Here is a 24,420-nt window from a genome sequence, read left to right as displayed (position 1 = left end):
CCTATAGCAAAAATCTCTCCTTAAATAAAAAATAGGATTTATTCCCCCATGCAATCCTTAATACAATGTCTGAGAGGTCAGCCCAATTCCCCCAGCGTGTTGAGTACCTACTATGTCCCAAGATCTTTCATGGGGGTGAAGGCTAAAACAGCAAATAAACCAGTCAAAGCCCTGCCTTGGAGCCCTCGGTCTGAGGCAGTAGCTGGTTCACTGTGGCCAGTGAGGAGTTAGTCCTCACGGCTCGTGAAGTATCGCTGTCGTACCCTCGGTCTTGGCAGGGTAGCTGTGGGCTGTGGCTCCACGAGTCTCGAAGGAGAGTCACAGGACACTGTGCTGCCTGCCGTCGTAGTGCGGGGGACGGTGACAGGTGCAGACGGGAGCACGGACTCAAGCAGGCCTGGCAGAACCAAGTACGAAACAACACAACAGAGATGCCCGCTTGGTGGGGGCGGGTGGTTTTCAGTTGTGCGTGTGTGAGGCACGCGCACCTGCCACCTGCCCCGGATCTAACAATACAAAGCACATCTCTACTGCGGCCCTTGAGAACTACAGAAGAGCAGCAGTTTGGGCTGTGGAGGGTTCACATAGGGAACGAGCCCAGCATTGCCGGGGGTCTGCCACATCCCTGCCACTCTTTGTAGTGGTGCATCACTTCGTCCAAGTGGGGAGTAATGTTCCCGTGACAGACTGGGCACTGCCTGCAGGGGCCATGGAGCCAGTAGGTGGAGAAGTTGGGATTCCATCCCAGGGACTATGGTCCCACTAGGAGAGAACCCTTAGCCACTGGGCCAGCGGAGCTCCCAGCTTGGGAGCCAGCCATCTCACCATCTTCCACTGCCCTCTAGGTGAAGCCTCTGCTGCAGGTGACACGTCAGGATGAAGTGCTGCAGGCACGGGCGGAGGAGCTGCAGAAAGTGCAGGAGCTACAGCAGCAGAGTGCCAGGGAAGTGGGCGAGCTCCAGAAACGCATGGCACAGGTGAGGGGCGGAGCCATGGGTAGGGCCAGGACTTAAGAGAGGCTGCAGTGGAGCCAAGGCAAGAACTGCAGTGCACTGGATGGGGCTATGGCATGAGGGGGGGTCATGGGTGGAGTCAGGGCATGAGAGGCGGGGCTGTGGGTGGAGCCAGGACATGAGAGGCGGGGCTGTGGGTAGAGTCAGGGCGTTAGGGGTGGAGCTGGGGGTAGAACCAGAGCATGAGAGGTGAGGCAATGGGTGGAGTCAGGGTGTGAGAGGTGGGGCTGTGGGTGGAGTCAGAACATGAGAGGTGGGGCTGTGGATTGAACCACAGTATGAGAGGTGGGGCCAGGGCCTGATGGTCAGGGCTAGTTGAGCCAGCATGTGCTTGAGCAGACTAAGCTGTGTGGAGAGAAGCGGGTTGCAGGATCACGGTGTCTCCGGTCTGAGCACTGAGCCATGAAGTGCAGGGAGTCGGGCTCCGAGGGTGTAGCCAGAGACTTGGGTGGAGTGGGCATGTCCCAGAGAGCCAGGATGCTCTGGAGCTGGGCTTTGGGACTTGGGGGCAGGGCTGTGGCAGGTAAACAGTGGACTTTCAATTGTTTTCAATATTTCTGCTGTCTTAAAATGATGCTGTAGCAGACCTTTTAAGTGTTTTTCTGTTTGCTTTTTTTGAATTATTTCATTTGGTTAAATTTCTAGGCGTAGGAGAGTACGTAAGATGCAGGATGATAGAAGAGACCGCTGGGGTTATTGGAGGCTGGGAGGCTGGGGCGAGAGTCCAGGAGGGAGAGGATGAGACCTGAGCCTGCTGGGCCTGTGGGGAGAGAGGAGGGGCCAGGGCAGAGAGGGCCAGGGCCAGGACTGATAAGCTGTGGGGAGATGAGGGAGAGGGAGACACCCAGGAGGCTCAGTCCATGGTTGAAGGGAGGAGCAGGCTGGGAACTGTCTCCTACCTCACTCTCCCTTCCAAGGCCTGGAGAGGGACAGAGCAAGTTAGGGGATGAGGGCCTGGGTGGCACTGCACCGAGGGCAGCCCTGGAGCCACCGCCTGCTGACCACTGTCCTCCCACCCTGCTGCAGCTGGAGGAGGAGCGCACTCACCTGGCGGAGCAGTTGCGAGCAGAGGCAGAGCTATGTGCTGAGGCAGAGGAGACACGGGGGCGGCTAGCAGCCCGCAAGCAAGAGCTGGAGCTGGTGGTGTCGGAGCTGGAGGCTCGCGTGGGCGAGGAAGAGGAGTGCAGCCGCCAGCTGCAAAGCGAGAAGAAGAGGCTGCAGCAGCACATACAGGTCTGGCCCCTGCATGCCTCCCAGGGCACCTCCTCCCCACATCCTCCAACTACCCTAACCACCTTTGTTTCTGCAAACCATGTCTCACTTGGCCACGAATTTGCAGAAAAGGCAATTCTAAGTGACTTAAGTGAAACTAATACTTTTCTGGTTCTAATAAGGGAAACTCTGGAATGGATAGGCTTCAGGCATGGCTGGATCTAGGCGTTCAAAGGATGTCCTCATACTCTGCATCTCTCCATCTCTGGTGCCTTCTGCCTCTGTGCTGCACCTGTGGGCAGGCTGCTCTCCCACGATGGCCCTTCAGAATCCACTGTGTGTCGTACACTATGGCACTATTTGGCCTTATTAGAGGCCAAATCGCCACTGGAAATACTGGATCTGTATTTCTGTCTTTTTGGCTTTTTTTTAAAAAGAATTATTTATTTAATTTTATCTATTCATTCATTTTATTTTAATTTGACCAGAGAGAGATGCACACACACACACACAGAGAAAGGGAAAGTGAGAAAGCAAGCCACCGTGTCTGGGACTTGAACCGTGGTTGGCCATGTGGGAGTGTCCAGCACCTTAACCACCATGCCACCTGCTGGTCCCTTGTATTTCTGTTTTATAACGTCTCCAGTTTAAAAAGTGGATTCATGGGACCAGCAGATGGTGTACTGGTTACATCTCTGGACTCCCACGTAGTCGACCATGGTTTGAATCCTAGACCCTGAGGCCTAAACTCATGCGAGGTGCATGTGCATGCGTGCCCATGATCCCAAGAGGAGAATGGAAGAGAAGGGATTGCAGTGTGGCCATACCCTGTGGGTGATTTCTTGCTTTCTGTCTCTCTGTCGCTGTCTTTCTGGTGAGTGCACGCACCCTATAGCAAGAACCTCTCGAAAAAAAAAAAACAAAAGCAAACAAACCAAAAAGTAGATTGGCTTACCCAAATTGTTCGAAACACACTTAGCACATTTTCTTGTGATGGTGTACTTTTAAATCTAAAATAAGTGCCATCGAACGAACTAGAAAACTGTTCCTCTGCCACACTGGCCACATGGCCAGAGCTCAGTGGTTTCTTAGTAAGTTGCTCTGCACCTATTGGTGATGGAGGGATCCTGCTGTAAGGTCATGGGGTGGCCAAATACACAACATCCGGGACTGCACAGGTGAGATTGACAGCAGCTTGCGTGTTAGTAACACGGACAGCCCACGGCAGCAGGCTCACGCCATGGGCAGCCATTGGCTGGGCCAGGGCTTGCCTTGAGTGCAGTGAACGGGCAGTGCTATGGGAACAGGCTCTGTAGTAACAGGAGGGAGAGCTGGCCCCTGGTTGCTGGGGGAAGATATGGTTGGTTGGTTTGAATAGTCCCATGGGTAACGGGCCAGCAGATGGCGTGATGAGTAATTCCACGAGCTGACAGGGAGCCAAAATGTACTTCCAGGGCTGAGCAGGCACTGTGCCTGGTCCTCACTGTAAGGAGGGTACACTGATTGGGAGACTTTATTTGTGGGGACAGAGCAAGGGGGGGACTTGTGGTCGGGCCATCTGAGCCCTCCCTCTTTGGCCGAATGTCAAGGCTACAGACTGCTGATTCACAACCTCCAGTGTGCCTGCGACCACCACAGATGGCCCGTCTGTGACCTGTGGACTTAGATATTTGGTGCGTGTAACCTGCACCCACGCCCCCAGCACACGGGCAAGGGTGGGCGGGCTAGGGGTTTTTATCTGTTCTCGGTGCCTAGGACAGTGTGTGACTCACTGGGAACTCGGTAAGTGCCCATGAGCTAGTGCGTGGACTGGGAAGACCAGCTCCTCGCCCAGCACGCCGACCTACCTGAGCCCTGAGCCCTGGGCCCTTAGACTACCCTTCCTGTCATCCTTGGTTTACCCCTGCCCTCTCTTCTCCAGGAGCTCGAGACCCACCTCGAGGCCGAGGAGGGGGCCCGTCAGAAGCTGCAGCTGGAGAAGGTGACGATGGAAGCAAAGCTGAAGAAGTTCGAGGAAGACCTGCTGCTTGTGGAGGACCAGAACGCCAAGCTGAGCAAGGTCGGTGCCGCGAGCAGCTGGGGGGTGGTGGGGAACCCTGGCAGGCCGGCCGTGGAGCAGAATAAGTTCCTGGGGGTCCGTGAGCAGAAGCCGGACAGCCAGCAGGGAAACGGGCAAAGAGCAGCGGCAGGCAGTCCCCGAGGAGCAGGTGGAAATGAAGGCGTGAGGGGATAGGTGCGCGGTCACTAGTCACGGAGGGCAGGAGAAGCGAAATCTCATTTCAGGGTCTAGGCGGTGGCATCGTGGTAGTGCAACTGGACCCACACAAGCAAGGTCCTGGGCTCGTGTCCTGGCACCTCCCTGAGCACGCCAGGTGTGCGAGTCATGCCTGCCATCCAGGCCAGCTGAGGCGAGGGGCAGAACACAGCGTGTGAACCCTGTGGGTACTTGTGGCCCTCCCTGTCTCATGGGAGAACGAAAGAAGTAAATGTTTAGTCATCACATTTCACACTCACCAGATTAGCAAACATGTCTAAGTTAAAGAATGCCATGAGCTGGTGAGGATAAGCTGCATGAGCTATTTTGGAGAGGAATTTGGCGATCTTCAAAAAAGTTGGGGGTGTGTATTCTATGTCACTCAAGAATTCCGCTTGCAGGTATGTGTTCTATGGTGGCCCAGTCTAATACAAAAGCCACTTGCTACCCTAACTATTTAAAAATTTTTATTTACTCATTCATTTTATTTTAATTGGACCAAAGAGAGACAGAGAGACAGAGAGAGAGAGAGGGAAAGTGAGAAAGCAAGGCACCAGGTCCAGTACTCGAACTTTGGTTGGCCATGTGGGAATGTCCAGCGCCTTAACCACCACACCACCTGCTGGTCCCAGCTACCCTAGCTATTTAAATTTATGCTGATTTACTTGAAATATAAAATTTAAAATTTAGGGGACCAGCAGTTAGCGGAATGGCTATGTCTCTGGACTCCCACGTAGTCGACCGTGGTTCATGTCCCGGACCCGGTGGCTTAAAACTCACACCAGGCGTGTGCGTGCGTGCCCAAGATCCCGGGAGGAGAATGGAGGAGAAGGAATTGCGGCATGGCCATCCCTCCAGGGGGGTGATTTCTCGCTTTCTGTCTCTCTGTCTCTCTCTGTCTGGTGAGCACACGTGCCCTATAGCAAAAACCTCTAAAAAATTTTTTTTTTAATTTAGATTCTCAATCTGTGTTCACATGGCTACTGATTACCATATTGAATAATACAGGGATAAAAATTTTTTTTAATTATTATTTTATTGGGATCAGCAGGTGGCATGGCAGTTAAGAGCATTAGACTCCCGCACGGCCGACTGTGCTTTGAGTCCCGGACCTAGCAGCTTGCTTTCTCACTCTCTCTTTCTCTTTATCTCTGTCTCCATCCAGTCAAATTAAAAAATAACAAATAAAATTAAATTAATAAATATTTTTTAAAAAGAATTATTTTATTTAACTTTATTTATTTGGTTATTTTAATTTGACTAGAGAGGGACAGAGTAAGAGAGAGAGAGAGAGAGAGGGAAAGTGAGAAAGCAAGCCATTTGGTCCAAGACTCAAACCATAGTCAGCCATGTGGAATCCAGTGCCCTTAACCACCATGCCACCTGTCAGCCCCAGACTGATTTTTGAGAGAGAGATTTTCACAATAGGGCGTGTGTATTCACTCACCAGAGGGGCAGAGAGACAGAAAGCAAAAAATTACTCCCCAGTGGGGATGGCCACTACCCCTTCTCCATTCTCCTCTCAGGATCTTGGGCATGCAAGCACATTTGCCCAGCTTGAGTTTCAAGCTGCTAGGTCCAGGAGTCAAATAGCAGTCAGCTATGTGGGAGTCCAGTGCCTTGATCACTATACCCTCTGTAGGCCTCGCAGGGGTAGAACACTCTAATCCTTCCAGAAAGTTCTATTGCATAGTGTTGCTCTAAATGTCATGACTTTCTTGATAGTCATGCATAGGGATAAATAGTTGTACGTTGAGATCCAGGGCAGATGGAAACACTTGCATATGTACAACTGAGTCAAAAGTTTCACAAAGTACTCCTTACCCTTGATGTACGTATTAGATTTTTGCTGCAATAATGCTGCATAACAAATAGCCTCCCAAATCTCAGCAGCTTACAACAGCAACATTACTTTTCCATGAGTGCGTGTGTTGGCCGGACCCAGCCACAGGCAGTGGTGTATTCTGGAACCAGCACCAACTGAGGACCTGTCCTTCTTTCAGGTAGAAGGACAAAAGCTTGGCCAGACAAGTCCTCACAAGCACTTTTTTTTCCTTTAAAGGATTATTTATTTAATTTTATTTATTCTTTCTTTTTTTTCTTTTTTTTTTTCCTCTGGAGGGGTTTTTGCTATAGGGCGCATGCACTCATCAGAAAGACAGAGAGAGATGGAGACAGAAAGCGAGAAATCACCCCCCAGGGGGGATGGCCATGCCACAATCCCTTCTCCTCCATTCTCCTCTCAGGATCTTGGGCACGCACGCACATGCACCTGGAGTGAGTTTAAGCCACTGGGTCCAGAACTCGAACTGAGGTCAACTACATGGGAGTCCAGTGACATAGCCGTTACACCACCTGCTGGTCCCTCATTCATTTATTTTAATTTGACCAAAGAGAGAGAAAGAGAGAGAGAGAGGGGGAAGCCAGAAAGCAAGCCACCAGATTCAGGACTTGAACCATGGTTGGCTTTGTGGGAGTGTCCAGCGCCTTAACCACCATGCTGCCTGCTGGTCCCCACTCACAAGCACTTTTAAATCTGCTTTATTCACACCTACCAGCATTCCATTAGCTAATGTAAATCACACAGCCAAAACCAACCTTGAAGGAGCAGAAATTACATCCTACTGGCTTTAGTGGAGGACTCTACAAAGCAACATGGCCAAGGGCTTAGTTGCAGACAGCACAAATGGTTCCCAGTTTACAAGGTTCCACTTCACTATGGAGTGGGCTGCCATTCGTTTTATTTTGTTTTTTAAAAAAGAGACAGTGGGGCCAGCAGGTGGCATGGTACTTAAGATGCTGGACACCCACATAGCAAAGTGCTATTCAAGGCCTGGACCCAGCAGCTGGAAAATCACACTGGCACTTGTGCATGCATGCACTGAATCCTGAGAGAATGGAGGAGAGAACTGTGGCATGGCCATCCTCCTGGGGGTAATTTTTCACTTACACTGTCACTGTCTGTCTCCAGGGAGTTGCATGTGCCCTATGGCAAAAACCTTTAGAAAAGGAAAAAAGTGACAGTGACTTTGACTTAAAATAATAAAGATCACATTCTGTTGTTTTACTTTTGTACAGCAATACACTATATAAGATTTTCAACACTTTATTGAACAATGGGCTTCGTGTTAGGTGATTTTGCCCAACTGTAAGCTAATGTGAGTGTTCTGAACATGTTTGAGTGGGCTGGGAGAGGGCCAGGCATTGGTACCCTGTGAGGCTGACCCCCATCGGAAGGCTTCAGAGTCATGCCTGGAGAGTTCCTGAGCACTTGGGCATGTGAAAGCCCATGATTTGGGGCTGGCTGAGGCTGGGGGTGTAGTGATGTGCAGACGCTGCTCGAGAACTGTCTTTCTGTGGTCTCTCTCTCCCTCATGGAAGAAATAAATAAACTTTTCAAAAAGAAATGGGCCAGGACCCACAGGTGGTATGGTGGTTAAAATGCTAGACACTCCCAAAGGTTGACCACAGTTCGAGTCCCAGGTCTGGTAGCTTGCTTTCTCAGTTTCCCTCTCACTTTCTCTGTTTCTCTCTGGTCAAATTTAAAATAATAAATGAATGGATAAATTAAACATTTTTCTAAAAAATAAAAGAAATGGGCCTCACATTGGCAGGTGACATGGTGGTTAAGGGGCTGAACTCCCACATGGCCAACGATGGTTTGAGTCCTGGACCTGGGAGCTTGCTTTCTCACATTCTCCCTCTGTCTCTCTCGGGTCAAAATAATAATTTAATTTTTAAAATAATAATAATGATAAATAAAATTAAATAAAATAATTCTTTAAAAAAAAGAAAAGAAAAGAAATGGGCCATCAGATGGTACATTGGTTAAGGCACTGGGTCCCACATGGTCAACTGCACGGCTCAAATCCTGGACCGATTGGCTTGAGAGCCATGCCAGGCGAGTGTGCATGCATATCCAAATCCCAAGAGGAGCATGGAGAAGAGAGTGCGGTGTGGCCATCCCCTGGGGGTGACTCCTCACTTTCCCGCTCTCCTGTCTCCAGTGAGTGCACACACCCCATGGTAAAGTGAATGTAAATACAGAGGAAAAGAAGGAAATAAAGGAAAACCTTTTTTTAAAACAACAAAAAAAAGAAGAAGAAGAAGGCTAGGCTAAGCTGTTTGGTAGGTTGGGGCATTATGCGCATTTTTTACTTATTATGTATTTTCAACTTATAATGGGCTTACTGAGAAGTAACCGCACCAGAAGTTGAGAATCATCTGTCTTAACGAGGAGGGACTGAAGACTTGAAAAGCCGGTCTGTTATGGCTGTTACTGGACCTCTGACGTTTTCTGCCCTGTTCTAGTTCATCCCTTCAGAGACAGTGCAGTCCGCCTCACCGATTCCTAAACACTCACTGTTGGAAAGCGCCGTTCCAGGCTCGTGTTTCCAGACTGTAACGTGCGCACGACTCACACGGGGACCCTGTGGAGGTGCAGGTTCTGACTCCACTGGCCCGGGTGGAAAGCACGACTGCACTTGCGGCGAGCCCCCGTTTGGTGCCAGTGCTGCCGGGATTTCAGATTCTGAGACCAGCAGTTAGCTCACAGGAAAATGGAATTGAAGTACAAGTTTACGTGGTGCAGAAGAAAGCTGTGAAATTCATGTGTGTGTTTTTAAATGACTTCTTTAATTTTATTTATTTATTTTAATTTGACTAGACAGAGATAGAAAGAGAAAATGAGAAAGCAAGCCACCAAGTCCAGGACTTGAACCACAGTTGACCATGTGGGAGTCCAGCACCTTAACCACCACACCTCCTGCCGGCCCCCATGTGTGTTTTTTTTAAAAAATACACATTTTGGTGAACTTTTTGAAGACACTGCCCCTCACACTTTGGGGAAGAGCAGGGGCCCCAAACTCTCACATGATTGTAGCAGGTGGGCAAGGATGTTCGTTGCGGTGCCGTTTATGATGGCAATGATTGGCGGCAGCCTGGGTGTCCATCAGCGGAAGACGGGGTGGCGGGTGTGCACTCCGCATCAGGAGGTTACTGCCCGCCGTTGCAGGTGAGCGGTGGGCGGGTGGTCTGACAATGGCAGTGCAGGTGAGAACACTGAAGCTGCAGGTCAGGCAGTCGCCGCTCCCGGCCCAGCTCTGACGTGCCCTCCTCCCCACCCCATTGCCCCTCAGGAGCGGAGGCTGCTGGAAGAACGCCTGGCCGAGTTCTCATCTCAGGCTGCGGAGGAGGAGGAGAAGATCAAGAGCCTCAATAAGCTGCGGCTGAAATACGAGGCCACGATCGCAGACATGGAGGGTACGCAGCGCACCCCCCCCCACCCTGGGTCCAGCCAGGAGCCGAGTGGTCTGTGCCTACTCGGCTGGGGGCTTGGGCAAGCCTCCTCGGCCCTGGGGCCTCAGTGGTCGCATCTGCTAAGTGGGATGGGAAAGGAGGGACTCTGACTCACTGTCTCTCCTTGGGTCCTGGGCGAATATCGCCTCCCCGGGCCCCCATTGACCATGTTTCAGACTCGTCTCTTGTCCCTTGCTGATGTAGATTCAGAGGCAGAAGGATGCAAAGAGGAGGCAGGGCTGGGGGCGGAGGCCTGGGCTGACAGCAGGGTGAGGAGGGCAGTGCCCGGGTGTCTAGGAGGACAGTGGGCAGCTTCCGAGGTGGGGTGCCGTGAACTCAGCCTGGTATGTGGCGAGGGCCACGTGGTGTGGTGGGCACTGCCAGGCGTGGGGCTCTGCAGCCGCCAAACATGGCCCCCTCCTGCCACCAGACCGCCTGCGCAAGGAGGAGAAGGGCCGCCAGGAGCTGGAGAAGCTGAAGCGGCGGCTGGACGGGGAGAGCTCGGAGCTGCAGGAGCAGATGGTGGAGCAGCAGCAGCGTGCCGAGGAGCTGCGGGCCCAGCTGGGCCGCAAAGAGGAGGAGCTGCAGGCGGCTCTGCCCAGGTGAGGCCGCCAGGCTGGGTGGGCTGGGGAGGCAGAGGCCCACAGTGCTGGGGCCCAGGCAGACACTCCTGGGGCAAAGCCACTCATCAGCCATGGACCAGCCACACCCCTCTGGGCCTCAGTGTCCCTTTCTGCCAAATGGAGACAGCCAGAGTCCTGGCTCCTTGGGAGGGAAGGAAACCAGGCCTGTACCGTCCTTGCCCTCTGTGGGGTAGGAAGGTGCATTCGCCTTCTCGCCCTCAGCTCAGTCCATGCCACACCAGAGTCGGGCGCCTTGGCACATGGCCTGGCATGTTGAGTGACGCCGCGACTGTAACTCCCCTCGCCGCAGCACTGAGCCCCGTGCTGCACTCGGGCTCTGCTGCACGTGCAGGTGCTCCGTGCACCATGCAGAGATGTGGAAGAGGTGGTTCTCGCTGCGCGGCTGAGAACTGCTCCCCGAGTTGGACTTCTGCATTCACACCTGACTGCGCTCCTTCATGGCCATGTGACCTCATCCAGTGATGTCATCTCTTTAACCTCAGTTTCTTCATCTGTAAAATGGGAGTGGTTAGCAGTCCTCAAAAAGCTCCTGGGAAGGACCAGCAGGTGGCGTGGTGGTTAAGGCTCTGGACTCCAGTTCCAGACCTGCTGGCTTAAAACTTACTCCAGTGCAGGTGTTCCCAAAATCCTGAGAGGAAAATGGAAGAGAAGGGGTTGCGGTGTGGCCATCCCCCCTGGGGGTGATTTCTTGCTTTCCCTCTCACTGTCTCTGTCTCTCTGAAAAGCAAGCACACACACTATATGGCAACCTAAAAAAAAAACACACAATGAAGAAACTCAGTGTCAACTATGATTGCTGTCGCTGTCACGGTCGCTCCCGTCTCACAGCTACAGAAACAGGCTCTCAGTACTGGAGTCGAGCACTCAGTGGCCAAGCCAGGATTTGAACCTGTGGCTGGCCACCCTCAAAGCCTCTGGCCTCTGCCCCCAGAAGTCACTGCCTGTCCAACTCTCTGGTCCTTGTCACCCACAGGGTGGAAGATGAGGGCGGGGCCCGAGCCCAGCTGCTCAAATCCCTGCGTGAGGCACAAGCAGGCCTGGCCGAGGCCCAGGAGGACCTGGAGGCCGAGCGCGTAGCCAGGGCCAAGGCGGAGAAGCAGCGCCGGGACCTGGGCGAGGAGCTGGAGGCACTGCGGGGCGAGCTGGAGGACACGCTGGACTCCACCAACGCACAGCAGGAGCTCCGGTGAGGCCAGCGGAGTGCGGTGGGAGGGCTCGGGAAGAGGTCCCCGTTTACATAGATGCTGTCATTCAACAACTGCTTATTGAACACCAGCTCGGGGCCAGCCTGGGCCAAGCTGGGGACCAGGATGAGCCAGACCCAGGTGTTGACCTCGGGAGCACCCAGTCTCAGAGGACGCAGATTCAGACAGAGACGGACCCGATCCTGAGCGAAGGGCGTGTCAGTGGAGTAATGTGGGGCATCGTGAATATGCAGAGTAGGCCCCTAAACCAGGCGTGGGGAGGGGGTCCAAGAAGGCACCTTCCAGAGGCGCCTTTGAATCAGGTGTTGAAATGTGAGTAGTTCACCCTTAAAGCCACACCCCTCTTACAGCATCACCACCTAGGCCCTGTCCTTGGAGGAGACAAGAAAAGGAGGCACAACCAGTTGTCAGGGGCCCCTAACGTCCCCGTCCCCCTCTCATCTGAGATTCCATCTTCCTCCCTCCCCCACTGAAAGGTCCAAGAGGGAACAGGAGGTGACGGAGCTGAAGAAGGCTCTAGAGGAGGAGACGCGTGTTCACGAGGTGGCGGTGCAGGAGCTGAGGCAGCGCCATGGCCAGGCGCTGGGGGAGCTGGCGGAGCAGCTGGAGCAGGCGCGGAGGGTGGGTAGGGGCAGGGGCTCAGGAGCCTGCGGTGTGGGCGCTGCTGGGCCCGGGGAGGTACCTTGGCTGGTTCTAGGCTGGCCTGTGTCCCTGGGGCACTGTCCTCACTCGTTCAGTCCCTCTACTCACCCGTTGTTCAGCGTTAACTGAGCATGTACTGTGACCTGGAGCGCTGCGGGAACCGGCAGTCAGCCAGACAGCCGCCACCACCTCCCTGTGGGGTCACGCTTATGGGGAAGCAGAGAGCGGATGGTACAAACACCCTGATAACATGGCGTGGTGGTTAAAGGTGCTGGATTCCCACACGGACGTCTGCAGTTTGAGTCCTAGACCTGGCGGCTTGCTTTCTCACTTTCCCTTTCTCTTTCTGGTCAAATTTTAAAAATAATAATAACAAATGGAATTAAATAAATAATTCTTTAAAAAGAAGAAAAGGCACCCTGATAATAACCCGGGCAGCAGGTGCCGCGGGAAGGGACGGACAGGGAAGGGAGCACCAGGGTGCTAAGATGGGGGTGGGAATTCAGTGAGCCGCAGAGGAGTCTGTGGAAGGTCATGGCCGAGGGAAACGAGGAGGTGAGGTGAGCCATCTGAGCGTCAGAAGTGTGCTCCAAGTGAAGGAATGGCAGTGCAAAGGTCCTGAGGCGGGATGGTGTCCGGGTGTTCAAGGAGCAGCATGGAGTTCCAGGGGAACAGCCAGTGCACAGGCCCTGAGGCGGGAACGTGCCTAGGTGTTCAAGGAATAGCAAGACCCAGGTAGGAGTGTGCTGGCCTGGTGGAGGAAAGGATTCATTTTACTCATCTTCCTGTCCCAACAGGGCAAAAGTGCCTGGGAGAAGACCCGGCTGGCCCTGGAGGCCGAGGTGTCAGAGCTGCGGGCAGAGCTGAGCAACCTGCAGACTTCCCGCCAGGAGGGAGAGCAGCGGAGGCGCCGGCTGGAGTCCCAGCTGCAGGAGGTGCAGGGCCGCGCTGGTGATGGGGAGCGGGCACGAGCGGAGGCCACCGAGAAGCTGCAGCGAGCCCAGGTGAGTGGGACGGCCAGGGGTGGGGGGCTCCTCTGCTGTGTGACTTTGGGTGAGATGCCCGTTGTCCTGGCCAGCTCGTGCAACAGGACCACTCGTAAGTAACTAGCATTTTGGTGGGGGTTCATACATACCTAACATTCTTTGTGGGAAGAGCTAATGTTCCCACTTTATCCTCAAGGACACAGGCCCAGAGTAGAAAGCTGACTGCCTAAGGTCACTCCGAGCCAAAACTAGAAGCACGTACAGCTGATCCTTTGACACTTAACTTTGCCACAGACTTGTTTCCACTCTTATTCCCTGCCTTAGGATAATCTGTGGTCTGATTAGGAAAGCCTGGTGTGTGGGGCCAGCAGGCGACATGGTGGTTAAGGCACTGGACTCCCACATGGCTGACAGCGGTTTGAGTCCCAGACTTAGCAGCTTAAAAATCACACCAGGCGTGTGTGCGTGCTTGCCCCAAATCCCGATAGGAGAATGGAGGGGAGGGGATTACAGCGTGGCCATCCCCCCTGGGAGTGTGTGGTAATTTCTCACTTTCCCTCTATCTCTGTCTGTCTCTCTCTGGCAGGTGCATATGCTCTATGGCAAAAATCTAAAAAAAAAGAAAAAGTAGATATTCTATGACTCATTGGTATAAAAGTTCTAGGGAAAAAAAAAAAGAAAAGAAAGAAAAACCTGGTGTGACTATGAGCAGCTTTCAAAAAGTTCATGGAGGGCTGGCTCCATAGCCTAATTTAAGTCAGAGCCCACAAGACCAACTGGTTCGAATCCCAGCCCCAGTGGTTTGAAAAACACTCCAGGCACGTGTGTGCACACACATCCTAGATCCTGCTGGGATGGAGAACTGGAGAGGGATGTGGTGTGACCCTGCTCCCTCAGGGGCACTTCCTTCCTCTCTCTGTCTCTCTCTCTCTCGTGCACAATCTCTGGTGAAGAAAGTAAGTGAGAAAGCAGGAGTTCATTTCAGTAGATTTTAGTACTTTCAGAGTTTTACACATTGTCTGATTTTGTTTCAAATGTTTATTTTGTTCACAAGTCAGTGAGCAAGAGACAGAGAGGGAGAGACAGCACTCACAAAAGGGCTTTGACCAAGCCACCCCTGCCAGCCCTGGGTCAGGGGCACTCCCATGCCTAGTGTTCTTAGACCCGGAACCTTTCCGTGTGAGGCGTCCTCGCAGAGCACCCCATCTTACTGCTGCGCCACGCTCAGGCCTCCATAATCTAATCTGAGGCCATTTTCATTACCCCAAAAAGAAACCCTGTACTCCTTAGCCGTCACCCCAGCCTTCCTCGCACCCCACCCAGTCAGCCACTGGTCCCCTTTGGTCTCTGTGGCGTCCTGTTCTGGAGATCGGGCGGCCTCTGCGGCCTCGCTCTTTACTCAGCGTACACTCCCGAGGCTCAGCGTCGTGGCCCGTCAGTGCTGCGCTCCTTCTTGTTGCTGAGGATACCCGTTATCTGGCTCTACACGCTTGGTTGACCCATTCCTCCATGGATGGACTTCCGCTTCTTCCCAGCTTTCGGTGGCTTGGAGTAAGGCGGTTGTGAACATTCCTTTATGCGTTTTTGCCCAGACATACGTGGATACATGGCTGGGAGTGGAGTTGCTAGGTCCTATGGATACCCTGTTTAACCCCTTGTGGAGCTGCCAGACCGTTTTCCACAGCAGCTGCACCATTGACAGTCCCACAGCCATGCGTGGTAGGGATGTGAGGTGGAGGAGTGGAGGGGTCTCCTGGGTGGAAGCCGTAACCAGAGGGCTTCATCCAGCTGCCCTCCCCTGCAGGCTGAACTCGAGACTGTATCTGGGGCGCTGAGCGAAGCCGAGTCCAAAACCATCAGGCTGAGCAAGGAGCTGAGCAGCATGGAAGCCCAGCTGCACGACACCCAGGTGACCCCAGCCTGCCCTTTGACCCTACCATGACCCACCCACCCCACCTGCCCCCCGACTTTTTCCTGGCCACACTCAAGGCGGTGTTTGTCCCCTACATCTACAGGAGCTGCTGCAGGAGGAGACCAGGGCTAAGCTGGCCTTGGGGTCCCGGGTGCGAGCCTTGGAGGCTGAGGCGGGGGGTCTGCGAGAACAGCTGGAGGAGGAGGCGGCTGCCAGGGAGCGGGCGGGCCGCGAGCTGCAGAGCGCCCAGGCCCAGGTGAGCAGCCCTGAGCAAGACCTCCAGGGAGGCAGAGTCCGCTCCTCCTGGGCTCCCCAGCTGAGGTTCACCCACCGTCCAGGGCCCTGGGAGCCACTCTCACTCGCTGTCTCTCCTTTGTGCCCATAGCTTGTGCCCGGCCCGCCCTCTGCCCCCGACTGTGCCTCCTGTTCTCTGTCCCCTGTGCTCAGCTCGGGCCTCATCCTCTCCCACCCGGATCCTCCCTCAGCCTCCCATCCTCTGTCTGTCTCTTCCCTTCCAGCTCATCTGCCACACAGCTCTGGGGGACTCCACACCCAAGCTGCCCCTGTCACTCCCCTGCTCACAGCCTCCCATGGCTCCCCGGGACAGGGCCCGGCCTCTCAGCTGGGCTTAGGCCTGCATCCTCCAGGCCATCTTTGTCTTTAGCTACACACATCTTTCTCTGCTTCCTCATTTCACTTGAAAAAAATCCTTTCATTCTTCCGTACTTAGCATCAGCCTCCCCTGCTGTTGGGAGATTTTCCTGACCACCCTCTCTGTCCCAGCTGCAGTCACTTTGGGCAAGGACTGTCTCTGCCTGTAAGTCTTCCCACTAGATTGTGAGGCACCCCGAAGTAGAACCTCCTCAGAGTTAAGTCTGGGTCTTCAGCACAGCCCAACATAGAGCCTTGAGAAGAGCTCTGAGTTGAATGAATGAGTAAAGATTCATGCCTTCACGATCCTTGAACTGGCAAACTCCTATGCATACGTCAAGACCCATCTTAAAGGCCCTCATCCAGGAAGTCTCTCTTTAATGTCCATGGACTCCCTGTACTTTCTCTACCTTTACCTCTGTCAGCCTAATTGCAATGCGCAGTCTCCCCGTCAGACTGGAGGCTCCCCAGAGAACGGCCCAAGTCTGATTTGTCTCTGAATCCTGGAGGGAGTCATTTTAATCCCCTAGAAGAGTTTGGCCTCTAAAACCTCAACCCCACTCTGAGGCAGAAGAGCCCAGTGGACTCACTTCTTTTTCCCTCTTCAAGTCTCAGTCTCCCCATCTGGGAAATGGGGCACCAGCAGTTCATGCCTTTATCACTCATGGCCACAACTGCCACTCTTTCTCCTCCTGCCAGCTCTCAGAGTGGCGGCGGCGCCAGGAGGAGGAGGCAGGGGCCCTGGAGGCAGGGGAGGAGGCCCGGCGCCGGGCAGCCCGTGAAGCTGAGACCCTGACTCAACGCCTGGCAGAAAAGACCGAGGCAGTGGACCGGCTGGGGCGGGGCCGCCGCAGGCTGCAGCAGGAGCTGGATGATGTCACCGTGGACCTGGAGCAGCAGCGGCAGCTCGTGAGCACACTGGAGAAAAAGCAGCGCAAGTTCGACCAGGTGGGCCTCCTGTGGTCATTGCGAGGAAGCAGTGACATGCTACATCACAGTGCCACTGCTAAGCTGCCCCACACCAGAAGCAGAACTTCTTCCTGCTGGGCCCCTGGTGACGCCTCTTATCCCAGCATAACTATTGGTGGGGCCCCTCTTAGTTTCCATGCTGTCCTGGTTTGGATGGCGAAAGGTAGGAACACTCCCTCAGTACCCTACAGGTGCTGTGAGGATAACAAAATACACCTCTCATGTCTACACACTCACTGGCGACCTCAGGCAAGTGCTTTTCCCATCTCGGCCTCCGTTTAGCCATCTCAAAAACGGGGAAAAATAAAAGCATCTGGCAGCCTGAGGATGAAATAAAATCTAGGAATGCCAGAGAGTTAAGATCAGACAACCCTGAGGCTGGCAGGTGGTGTGGTGGTTAAGGGTGCTGGACTCCCACATGGCCAACCCCTGTTCTAGTCCCTGACCTGGCGGCTTGCTTTCTCACTTTCTTTCTCTCTCTTTCTCTCTCTCTCCCTCTCTCCCCATCTTAAAATAGATGAATAAATAAAGTAAATAAAATAATTTTTTTAAAAAAAAGATCAGACAATCCTAAAGTTCAAATCCCAGCTCAACCCCTTTCTGGCTGTGTGGCTTGGGCAAATTGTCAACCTCTCTGTGCCTAATTTTACTCATGTAAGAAATGCAAGGGGGAGATGCTATTTTGCTTTTTTGGAATATATCTTTACCAGATACGAATTCTAGATCAATAGTTGGCACTTTGAAAATGTCATTCCATTCTCCCTGGCTTCCGTTGTTTCTAATGAAAAGTTAGCGGTCATTCAAATCATTGTGGCCTGCAGCTAATGCAGTGTTTACCTTGCTGATTTAATCATTTTCTCGGGCCAGCCTGTGGTCTGGAGGTTAAGAGTGCTGGATCCCATATGGCCAACCATACTGTTAGTCCTGGACCCTGTGGGTTGAGGAACGCCAGGCACGTGTGTGTGCATGCCTAAAATCCCAGAAGGAAGGAGAAATGGAGAAGGAATTGTAACGTGATCATTTCCCATAGGGGATGCTTTCCCCTTTCTCTTACTGTCTGTCTCTCTGTGGTACCCTCTGGCCAAATTTAAAAAAAATAATAACAATTTTCTCTTTATCTTTAGCAGTTTGACTAGGGCATACCCAGCTGTGAGTTATTATATGTATCATGCTTCAGATTATCTGAGTTTCCTGCAGTACTTGATGTTTTTGATCTAATGTAAACATTTTCAGCCATTATTTCTTCAAGTTTTTGTTGTTTTTTGGTTTTTGGGTTTTTTTTTCTGTCTCTCTCTCTCTCTCTCTCTCTTCTTCTGGGCCTTCAAATACATGCATATTTGCTTAATATAGCTCAATATGTCTGAGGCTCTTAATTTTGTCTTGCATCTTCTAGAACTTTGTATAGTTTTTTTTAATGTAAATCTCTTTTTTGATTGGCTTGTTTTACTCATAGTAATTATCTTGAAAGTCATCCATGTTTTCACATGTCTCACTAATTCATTCCTTTATTTTATTTATTTTTTTTGAGAGGTTTTTTGCTATAGGGTGCGTGCGCTCGCCAGACAGACAGAGACAGACAGAGAGACAGAAAGCGAGAAATCACCCCCTAGGGGGGATGGCCACACCGCAATTCCTTCTCCTCCATTCTCCTCTCGGGATCTTGGGCACACACGCACACGCGCCCGGCGTGAGTTTTAAGCCACCGGGTCCAGGACTCGAACCGCGGTCGACTACATGGGAGTCCAGCAACATAGCCATTACGCTAACTGCTGGTCCCCATTCATTCTTTTTCCACTGCTGAGAATTACTCCTGTGTAGATAAACCATAGTTTGCTGTGATGGGCATCTGACCACCAATGCCAAGCATCTGTTATGTGCCCATTGGCCAGCCATTGTCCTCTTTGGTGAAGTGGCTGTTTAGCTCTTTTACCCATTTATTTTTTCAATGAGGTTGTTTGTTTTTTTATTATTGAATATTGAGAGTACTTGGTATGTTCTGAATAGAAGTTCTTTATTAGATATTTGTTTTGAAAATATTTTCATCTAGTTCATGGCTTGTCTTTTCATTATCTTAACTTAATAGAGCCTTTTAAAGAGCATGAGTTTTTTATTTTGATGAAGTCTACTAGTTTGTTCATTTATGGATTATGCTTTGGGAGTTGCATAGAAGAATCTTTGCCTAATTCAAGGTCACGACGGTTTCTCCAGTACTTTTTTTTTTAAGGGAGAGATTTTTGCTATAGGGTACATGTGCTCGCCAGAGAGAGACAGTGAGATAGAAAGTGAGAAATAACTCCCCAAGGGGGATGGCCACACTGCAATCCCTTCTCCTTTATTTTCCTCCCAGTATCCTGTGCGTGTACACACACACACACACACGCCCAGCATGAGTTTAAATCTCCCAAGTCAAGGACGGAAACCATGATCAACTGTGTGGGAGTTCAGTGACATAACTATTATGCCATTTGCTGATCCCTTCGGTATTTTGTTCTAGAAGTTTTCTAGTATTAGATTTACATTTAGGCCTATGATCCATTCCAGGTTAATTTTTATATATGATGCTATTTTGTCTCCAAGGTGGTTTCTGTAAATACAGAAATCCAGTTGTTCCAACACTATTGTTCTCTGCTGACTAGTTTTTTCCACATATATTGAAAAACAAATAGTATTAGTTGCTTTTTCTTCTTCTTTTTTTTTTTTAGAGGTTTTTGCTATAGGGCGCGTGCGCTCGCCAGACAGAGACAGAGAGACAGAAAGCAGGAAATCACCCCCCAGGGGGGATGGCCACGCCGCAATCCCTTCTCCTCCATTCTCCTCTCGGGATCTTGGGCACGCACGCACACGCACCCGGCGTGAGTTTAAGCCACCGGATCTGGGACTCGAACCGCAGTCGACTACGTGGGAGTCCAGCGACATAGCCATTACACGAACTGCTGGTCCCGCTTTTTCTTCTTTTTTTAGAATTATTTTATTTTACTTTGTTATTGTCTTTTTTTTTTTTTTTTTAATTTGACCAGAGAGAGACAGGAGACAGAGAGGAAAAGCAAGAAAGCACGTGACCAGATCAGGGACTCAAACTGCAGTAGGCAATGAGGAGTCCAGCCCCTAACCACCACATTACCTGTCAGCTCCCCCTATTTCTTCCTTGACTGGCAGGTGGCATGGCAGTTAATGGCACTGGACACCTTTGTGGCTGACCACGGTTAGAGCCCCAGACCTGGTAGCTTGCTTGCTCTCTTTCCGGTCAAATTTAAATAAATAAATAAATAAATAAATAAAGTTAAATTTTTAAAAAATATTGTTTTGTCTCTTCTGGATTCTTTGCTTTTTTTTGTAATAGATTTTTGCTATAGTGTATGTGTGCTTGTCGGAGAGAGAGAGAAAGAAAGTGAAAAATCACCCCTCCTTGGGGATGGTCACACTACAGTTCCTCCTCCACAAGTACACATATGTCGGGCATGTATCAAGCCACATGTCCAGGACTCGAACCACAGTCAGCCAGGTGGGAATCCAGTGCCTTAACCACCATGCCACCTGCTGGTCCTTGTTTTGTGCATTTTAATATGTATTTTAGAATCAGTTTGTCAATTTCTTTAAAAATAATTTTAAAAAATCCTCCTGATTTGGGACTGTTGAATCTATGGATCAATTTTGGAAGAATAGATATACTCTAATGACTAATACTGAATTTTCTCACTCAAAAACATGATTTATATGTCTAAGTATTTATATATTTTTAATGTATCTCAGAAATTTTTTTCATTTTCAGTATACATCTTTTACATCTTTTGTTCGATTTATGAATATTTTATGGTTTTGATTTTTAAGTGATATGGTTTTATTTTTACTTCTGATCACTGGTTTGTACAAATGCAGTTGACTTTGTATTGCATCCTATAATCTTGGCTAAACTCACTAACTTAATATTTTTAAATAGATTTCACTGAATTTTCTACATAGATGATCATATTTTCAGTGACCATACAGTTTTACTTATTTTGCTCTTTCTTTACTTTTGTTCTGGGACTCTAAATACATGCATACTTGCTTCATAATCTCTCATAGGTTATTCAAGCTCTGTCATTTTTTTTAACAATTTTTTTCTTTCTTTGCTCTGCTTGGACCATTTCTATTGGCCTGTCCTTGAGTTTACTGATTCTTCTGATATGTCCAGTCTGCCGTCAGTTTTATTCAATGACTTTTTCAAATTCAGATATCACATTTTTAAGTTGGAGTATTTTTTCTAAATATTTATTTTTTGCTATAGGATGTATGTGCTTGCTGGAGAGACAAAGACACAGAAAGCAAGAAATCACCCCCCAGGGGGTTGACCACACCACAATCCCCTCTCCTCCAGTCTCCTCTCTGGATCCTGGGCGTGTATACACATGCACCCAGTGTGAGGTTTTTTGTTTTTGTTTTTTTTTTTTTTGAGAGATTTTCACTGTAGGGCGCGTGCGCTCGCCAGACAGACAGAGAGAGATATAGAGACAGAAAGTGAGAAATCACCCCCCAGGGGGGATGGTCACACCGCAATCCCTTCTCCTCCATTCTCCTCTCGGGATCTTGGGCACGCACGCACACGCGCCCAGCGTGAGTTTTAAGCCACCAGGTCCGGGACACGAACCGCGGTCGACTACGTGGGAGTCCAGCGACATAGCCATTACGCTAACTGCTGGTTCCCCACCCAGTGTGATTTTCAAACCACTAGGTCTAGGACTCAAGCCACGGTCAGCCACACAGAGTCCAGCAGCGTAACCATTACACCATCTGCTGGTCCCAAGTTGGAGCATTTCTTTTTTAAAAAAATAATTATTTATTTAATTTTATTAATTACTTCATTTATTTTAATTTGAACAGAGAAAGACAGACACACAGAGAGAAGGAAAGTGAGAAAGCAAGCTACCAGGTCCAGGACTCGAACCATGGTCAGCCATGTGGGAGTGTCCAGTGCCTTAACCACCACGCCACTTGCTGGCCCCCATCAAACTGGAGCATTTCTATATGGTTCTATTTTATAGTATCAAATCTATCCTGAAATAATCCTGTCTCTTCACCTGTTATATCCACCTTATTCTGGAACTAACTTATAATAAGGGTCCTGTGCAATCCCAGTATGTCGGTCATATCGGGCTTGTTCCTGTTGACTGGTTTTCCTCTTCACTGAGTCCTATTCTCTTCTTTCTTTCCGTGTCTTATATGTTTAGCTGTTTGCCAATTACTGTGTCTTTACAAACAAAACAAAACAGTAAAGGTTGAGGGCCATTTAAAAAATTCATATAAATATTTGTTTTTAAAGAATTATTTATTTATTTAATTCCATTTGTTATTATTATTTTTTAATTTGACCTGATAGGGACAGAGAGAGAAAAAGGAAAAGCAAAAAAGCAAGCCTCCAGGTCTGGGACTTGAACCATGATCGGCCATGTAGGAATCCAGTGCCTTTAACCACCACACCACCTGCCTGCCCCTCATATAGATATTTTTCTTCCACCTTCCCAAAGGAATGAAACACACCTCCCTCTGCTTCTTACATAGAGTGAGGGACTGGTTGATTGATGCTTTCAAGAACCAAACTGCTTTGGGGCATGGTTGCAACTTGAATCCCTCTTCCTCCCTCTTGTGTCTCTGCCTTTGTCTGTCTCTTTGTCTCTCTCTTTTCCGGGTTGCTCTATCTTCTCCATGCCCTTTAGCTAATCTATTTCTCCCTACCCCGCCTTCTTCAACCTGGAAGCTCCTGGCAGAGGAAAAGGCAGCTGTCCTGCGGGCAGTGGAGGAACGTGAGCGGGTCGAGGCAGAGGGCCGGGAGCGTGAAGCTCGGGCCCTGTCCCTGACACGAGCGCTGGAGGAGGAGCAGGAGGCACGTGAGGAGCTGGAGCGACAGAACCGGGCGCTGCGGGCTGAGCTGGAGGCACTGCTGAGCAGCAAGGACGACGTCGGCAAGAGCGTGAGCAGGGACCCCCACCCCCATCCTGAACACATGTGGGCTCCCTCGTGCATATACTTGATGAGAGGAGGGACGTACACACGCATGCTCTCACACACACGGCCCTCAGAGCCGCATGTTCATACACAGAACAAGAGAGCACGCATGCTCTCACACACACGGCCCTCAGAGCCGCATGTTCATACACAGAACAAGAGGAGAGCGTCTCACCAGGCATACATGGGGTCTTCAGAAAATTTGCAGAAAATATGCATTATGAAAACACTATGCATGAGTTTAAAAAGTTTTTGCACCAAAATAAACTTGTACCTTAGTTCCATTTTTCCAAAGACTTAAAAGTACCCTCATACACCCTCACATACATATACACAGAGTATGAGGAGAACCTTCCACCAAATCTGCATGTTCACGCAGAAAGGAACGTGGTCCATTCATGAGAGATACGTGTTTATGTCTGCATACATAGGACATGAGGGGAATCTTCCATCAAACATACATGTTCATATGCAGAACGTGAGAGCTGCTCACAAAGCATCCATGCTCACATTCACACACATGGAGTATGAGTAGAACCTCCAGTAAACATACTTGTTCACATGTATGCACACAGTGTGAGAAGAATGAGTCATGCGTGAAGATGTTCAGGAAGAGAGAAAACGTGGAGAGGAGATGACAACACAGCCTGAGAGCCTCTACAGGAGGCAGGCACACATTCACGGTGCGCACACACACACACACACACACACACACACACGCACACACACCGTTTGTCGGCTCCCCACCTTGCCTAACCCCGAGGCCACTGAGCATGCCCTGGCTCCCCTCCCAGGCCTCTGTTTCCGCCAACTCGTGCATGCCGCCAGGGCCTGTAGAGGGGTGCTCCCCTCACCTAGTGGCCCAGCCCTCTGAAAGATCAGAATGGTCCACATTCTTTCTTCATTCGTCCACTGAATACAATTATGGAGCACCAGCCAGGACAGAGCAGGGACACGGGCCGCCGTCACACAACAGGAGGCGCCAGCAGAACCCGTGTTTGGTCGAGTTCCTGAGTAGACAGCCTCCCTCCCTCTTTTCCAGCCAGAGTACTCTGGGGTGCAACAGATGTGGCTCTCTCTCCACTGATGGACAGTCCAGCAAGAACGCCCCCTTCTGACATGTCTCTAGCCCACTGAGATAAAACCCCCAGTTCACACATGAACCGTTTCCAAAGTAACCATTACTATTACTTGGGAAAAACTTCTCAAGTTACTTGTAGTGACTCCAAAGGCCTTTGTGAGAAATAGAATGTGGATGAGAGAAAGTGCGATCTCCTCAGGTAAACACAGTTAGTCAGCAGGTGCCAAATAGGGAGGGCTCCTTCCAAGGGCTGAAAGTAGATGCTGTCACCAACCAACATTTTTTTTTTTTTGAGAAATTTTCATTATAGGGCATGTACATGCAGCAGAAAGACAGAGAGAGACAGGGAGACAGCGAGAAATCACCCCCTGGGGGGATAGCCACACCGCAATCCCCTCTCCTCCATTCTCTTGGGATCTTGGGCACGCACGCACATGTGCCCAGCGTGAGTTTAAGCCACCGGGTCCAGGACTCAAACTGTAGTTGATTACATGGGAGTCCAGCGACATAGCCATTGCACCAACTGCTGGTCCCACCAACCAACATTTTAATGAGGGTCCCTTGGGCAGCG

General features: G+C 50.7%; 1 protein-coding gene across 3 annotated transcripts in view; it reads left to right on the top strand.

Moving 5' to 3' along the window:
• MYH14 (myosin heavy chain 14) overlaps positions 1–24,420 on the top strand; it is a 107,884-nt gene that overhangs the window by 66,233 nt on the left and 17,231 nt on the right. For all 3 annotated transcript variants that reach the window (XM_006160113.2, XM_014592265.1, XM_014592264.1), the window contains 12 exons: positions 846–977; positions 2,040–2,246; positions 4,147–4,284; positions 9,618–9,741; positions 10,208–10,379; positions 11,395–11,607; positions 12,103–12,247; positions 13,066–13,272; positions 15,059–15,163; positions 15,270–15,422; positions 16,517–16,765; positions 22,521–22,733. In XM_006160113.2, the coding sequence (XP_006160175.1) occupies positions 846–977; positions 2,040–2,246; positions 4,147–4,284; positions 9,618–9,741; positions 10,208–10,379; positions 11,395–11,607; positions 12,103–12,247; positions 13,066–13,272; positions 15,059–15,163; positions 15,270–15,422; positions 16,517–16,765; positions 22,521–22,733 (2,058 nt within the window). The remainder of the gene's footprint in view (positions 1–845; positions 978–2,039; positions 2,247–4,146; positions 4,285–9,617; positions 9,742–10,207; positions 10,380–11,394; positions 11,608–12,102; positions 12,248–13,065; positions 13,273–15,058; positions 15,164–15,269; positions 15,423–16,516; positions 16,766–22,520; positions 22,734–24,420) is intronic.

The sequence above is a fragment of the Tupaia chinensis genome, unplaced genomic scaffold (assembly GCF_000334495.1).
Source record: "Tupaia chinensis unplaced genomic scaffold, TupChi_1.0 Scaffold000673_1, whole genome shotgun sequence".
NCBI classification, from domain to species: Eukaryota; Metazoa; Chordata; class Mammalia; order Scandentia; family Tupaiidae; genus Tupaia; species Tupaia belangeri.
Note: the sequence above shows the minus strand (reverse complement) of the source record. Positions and strands in the feature narration are given on the sequence as shown.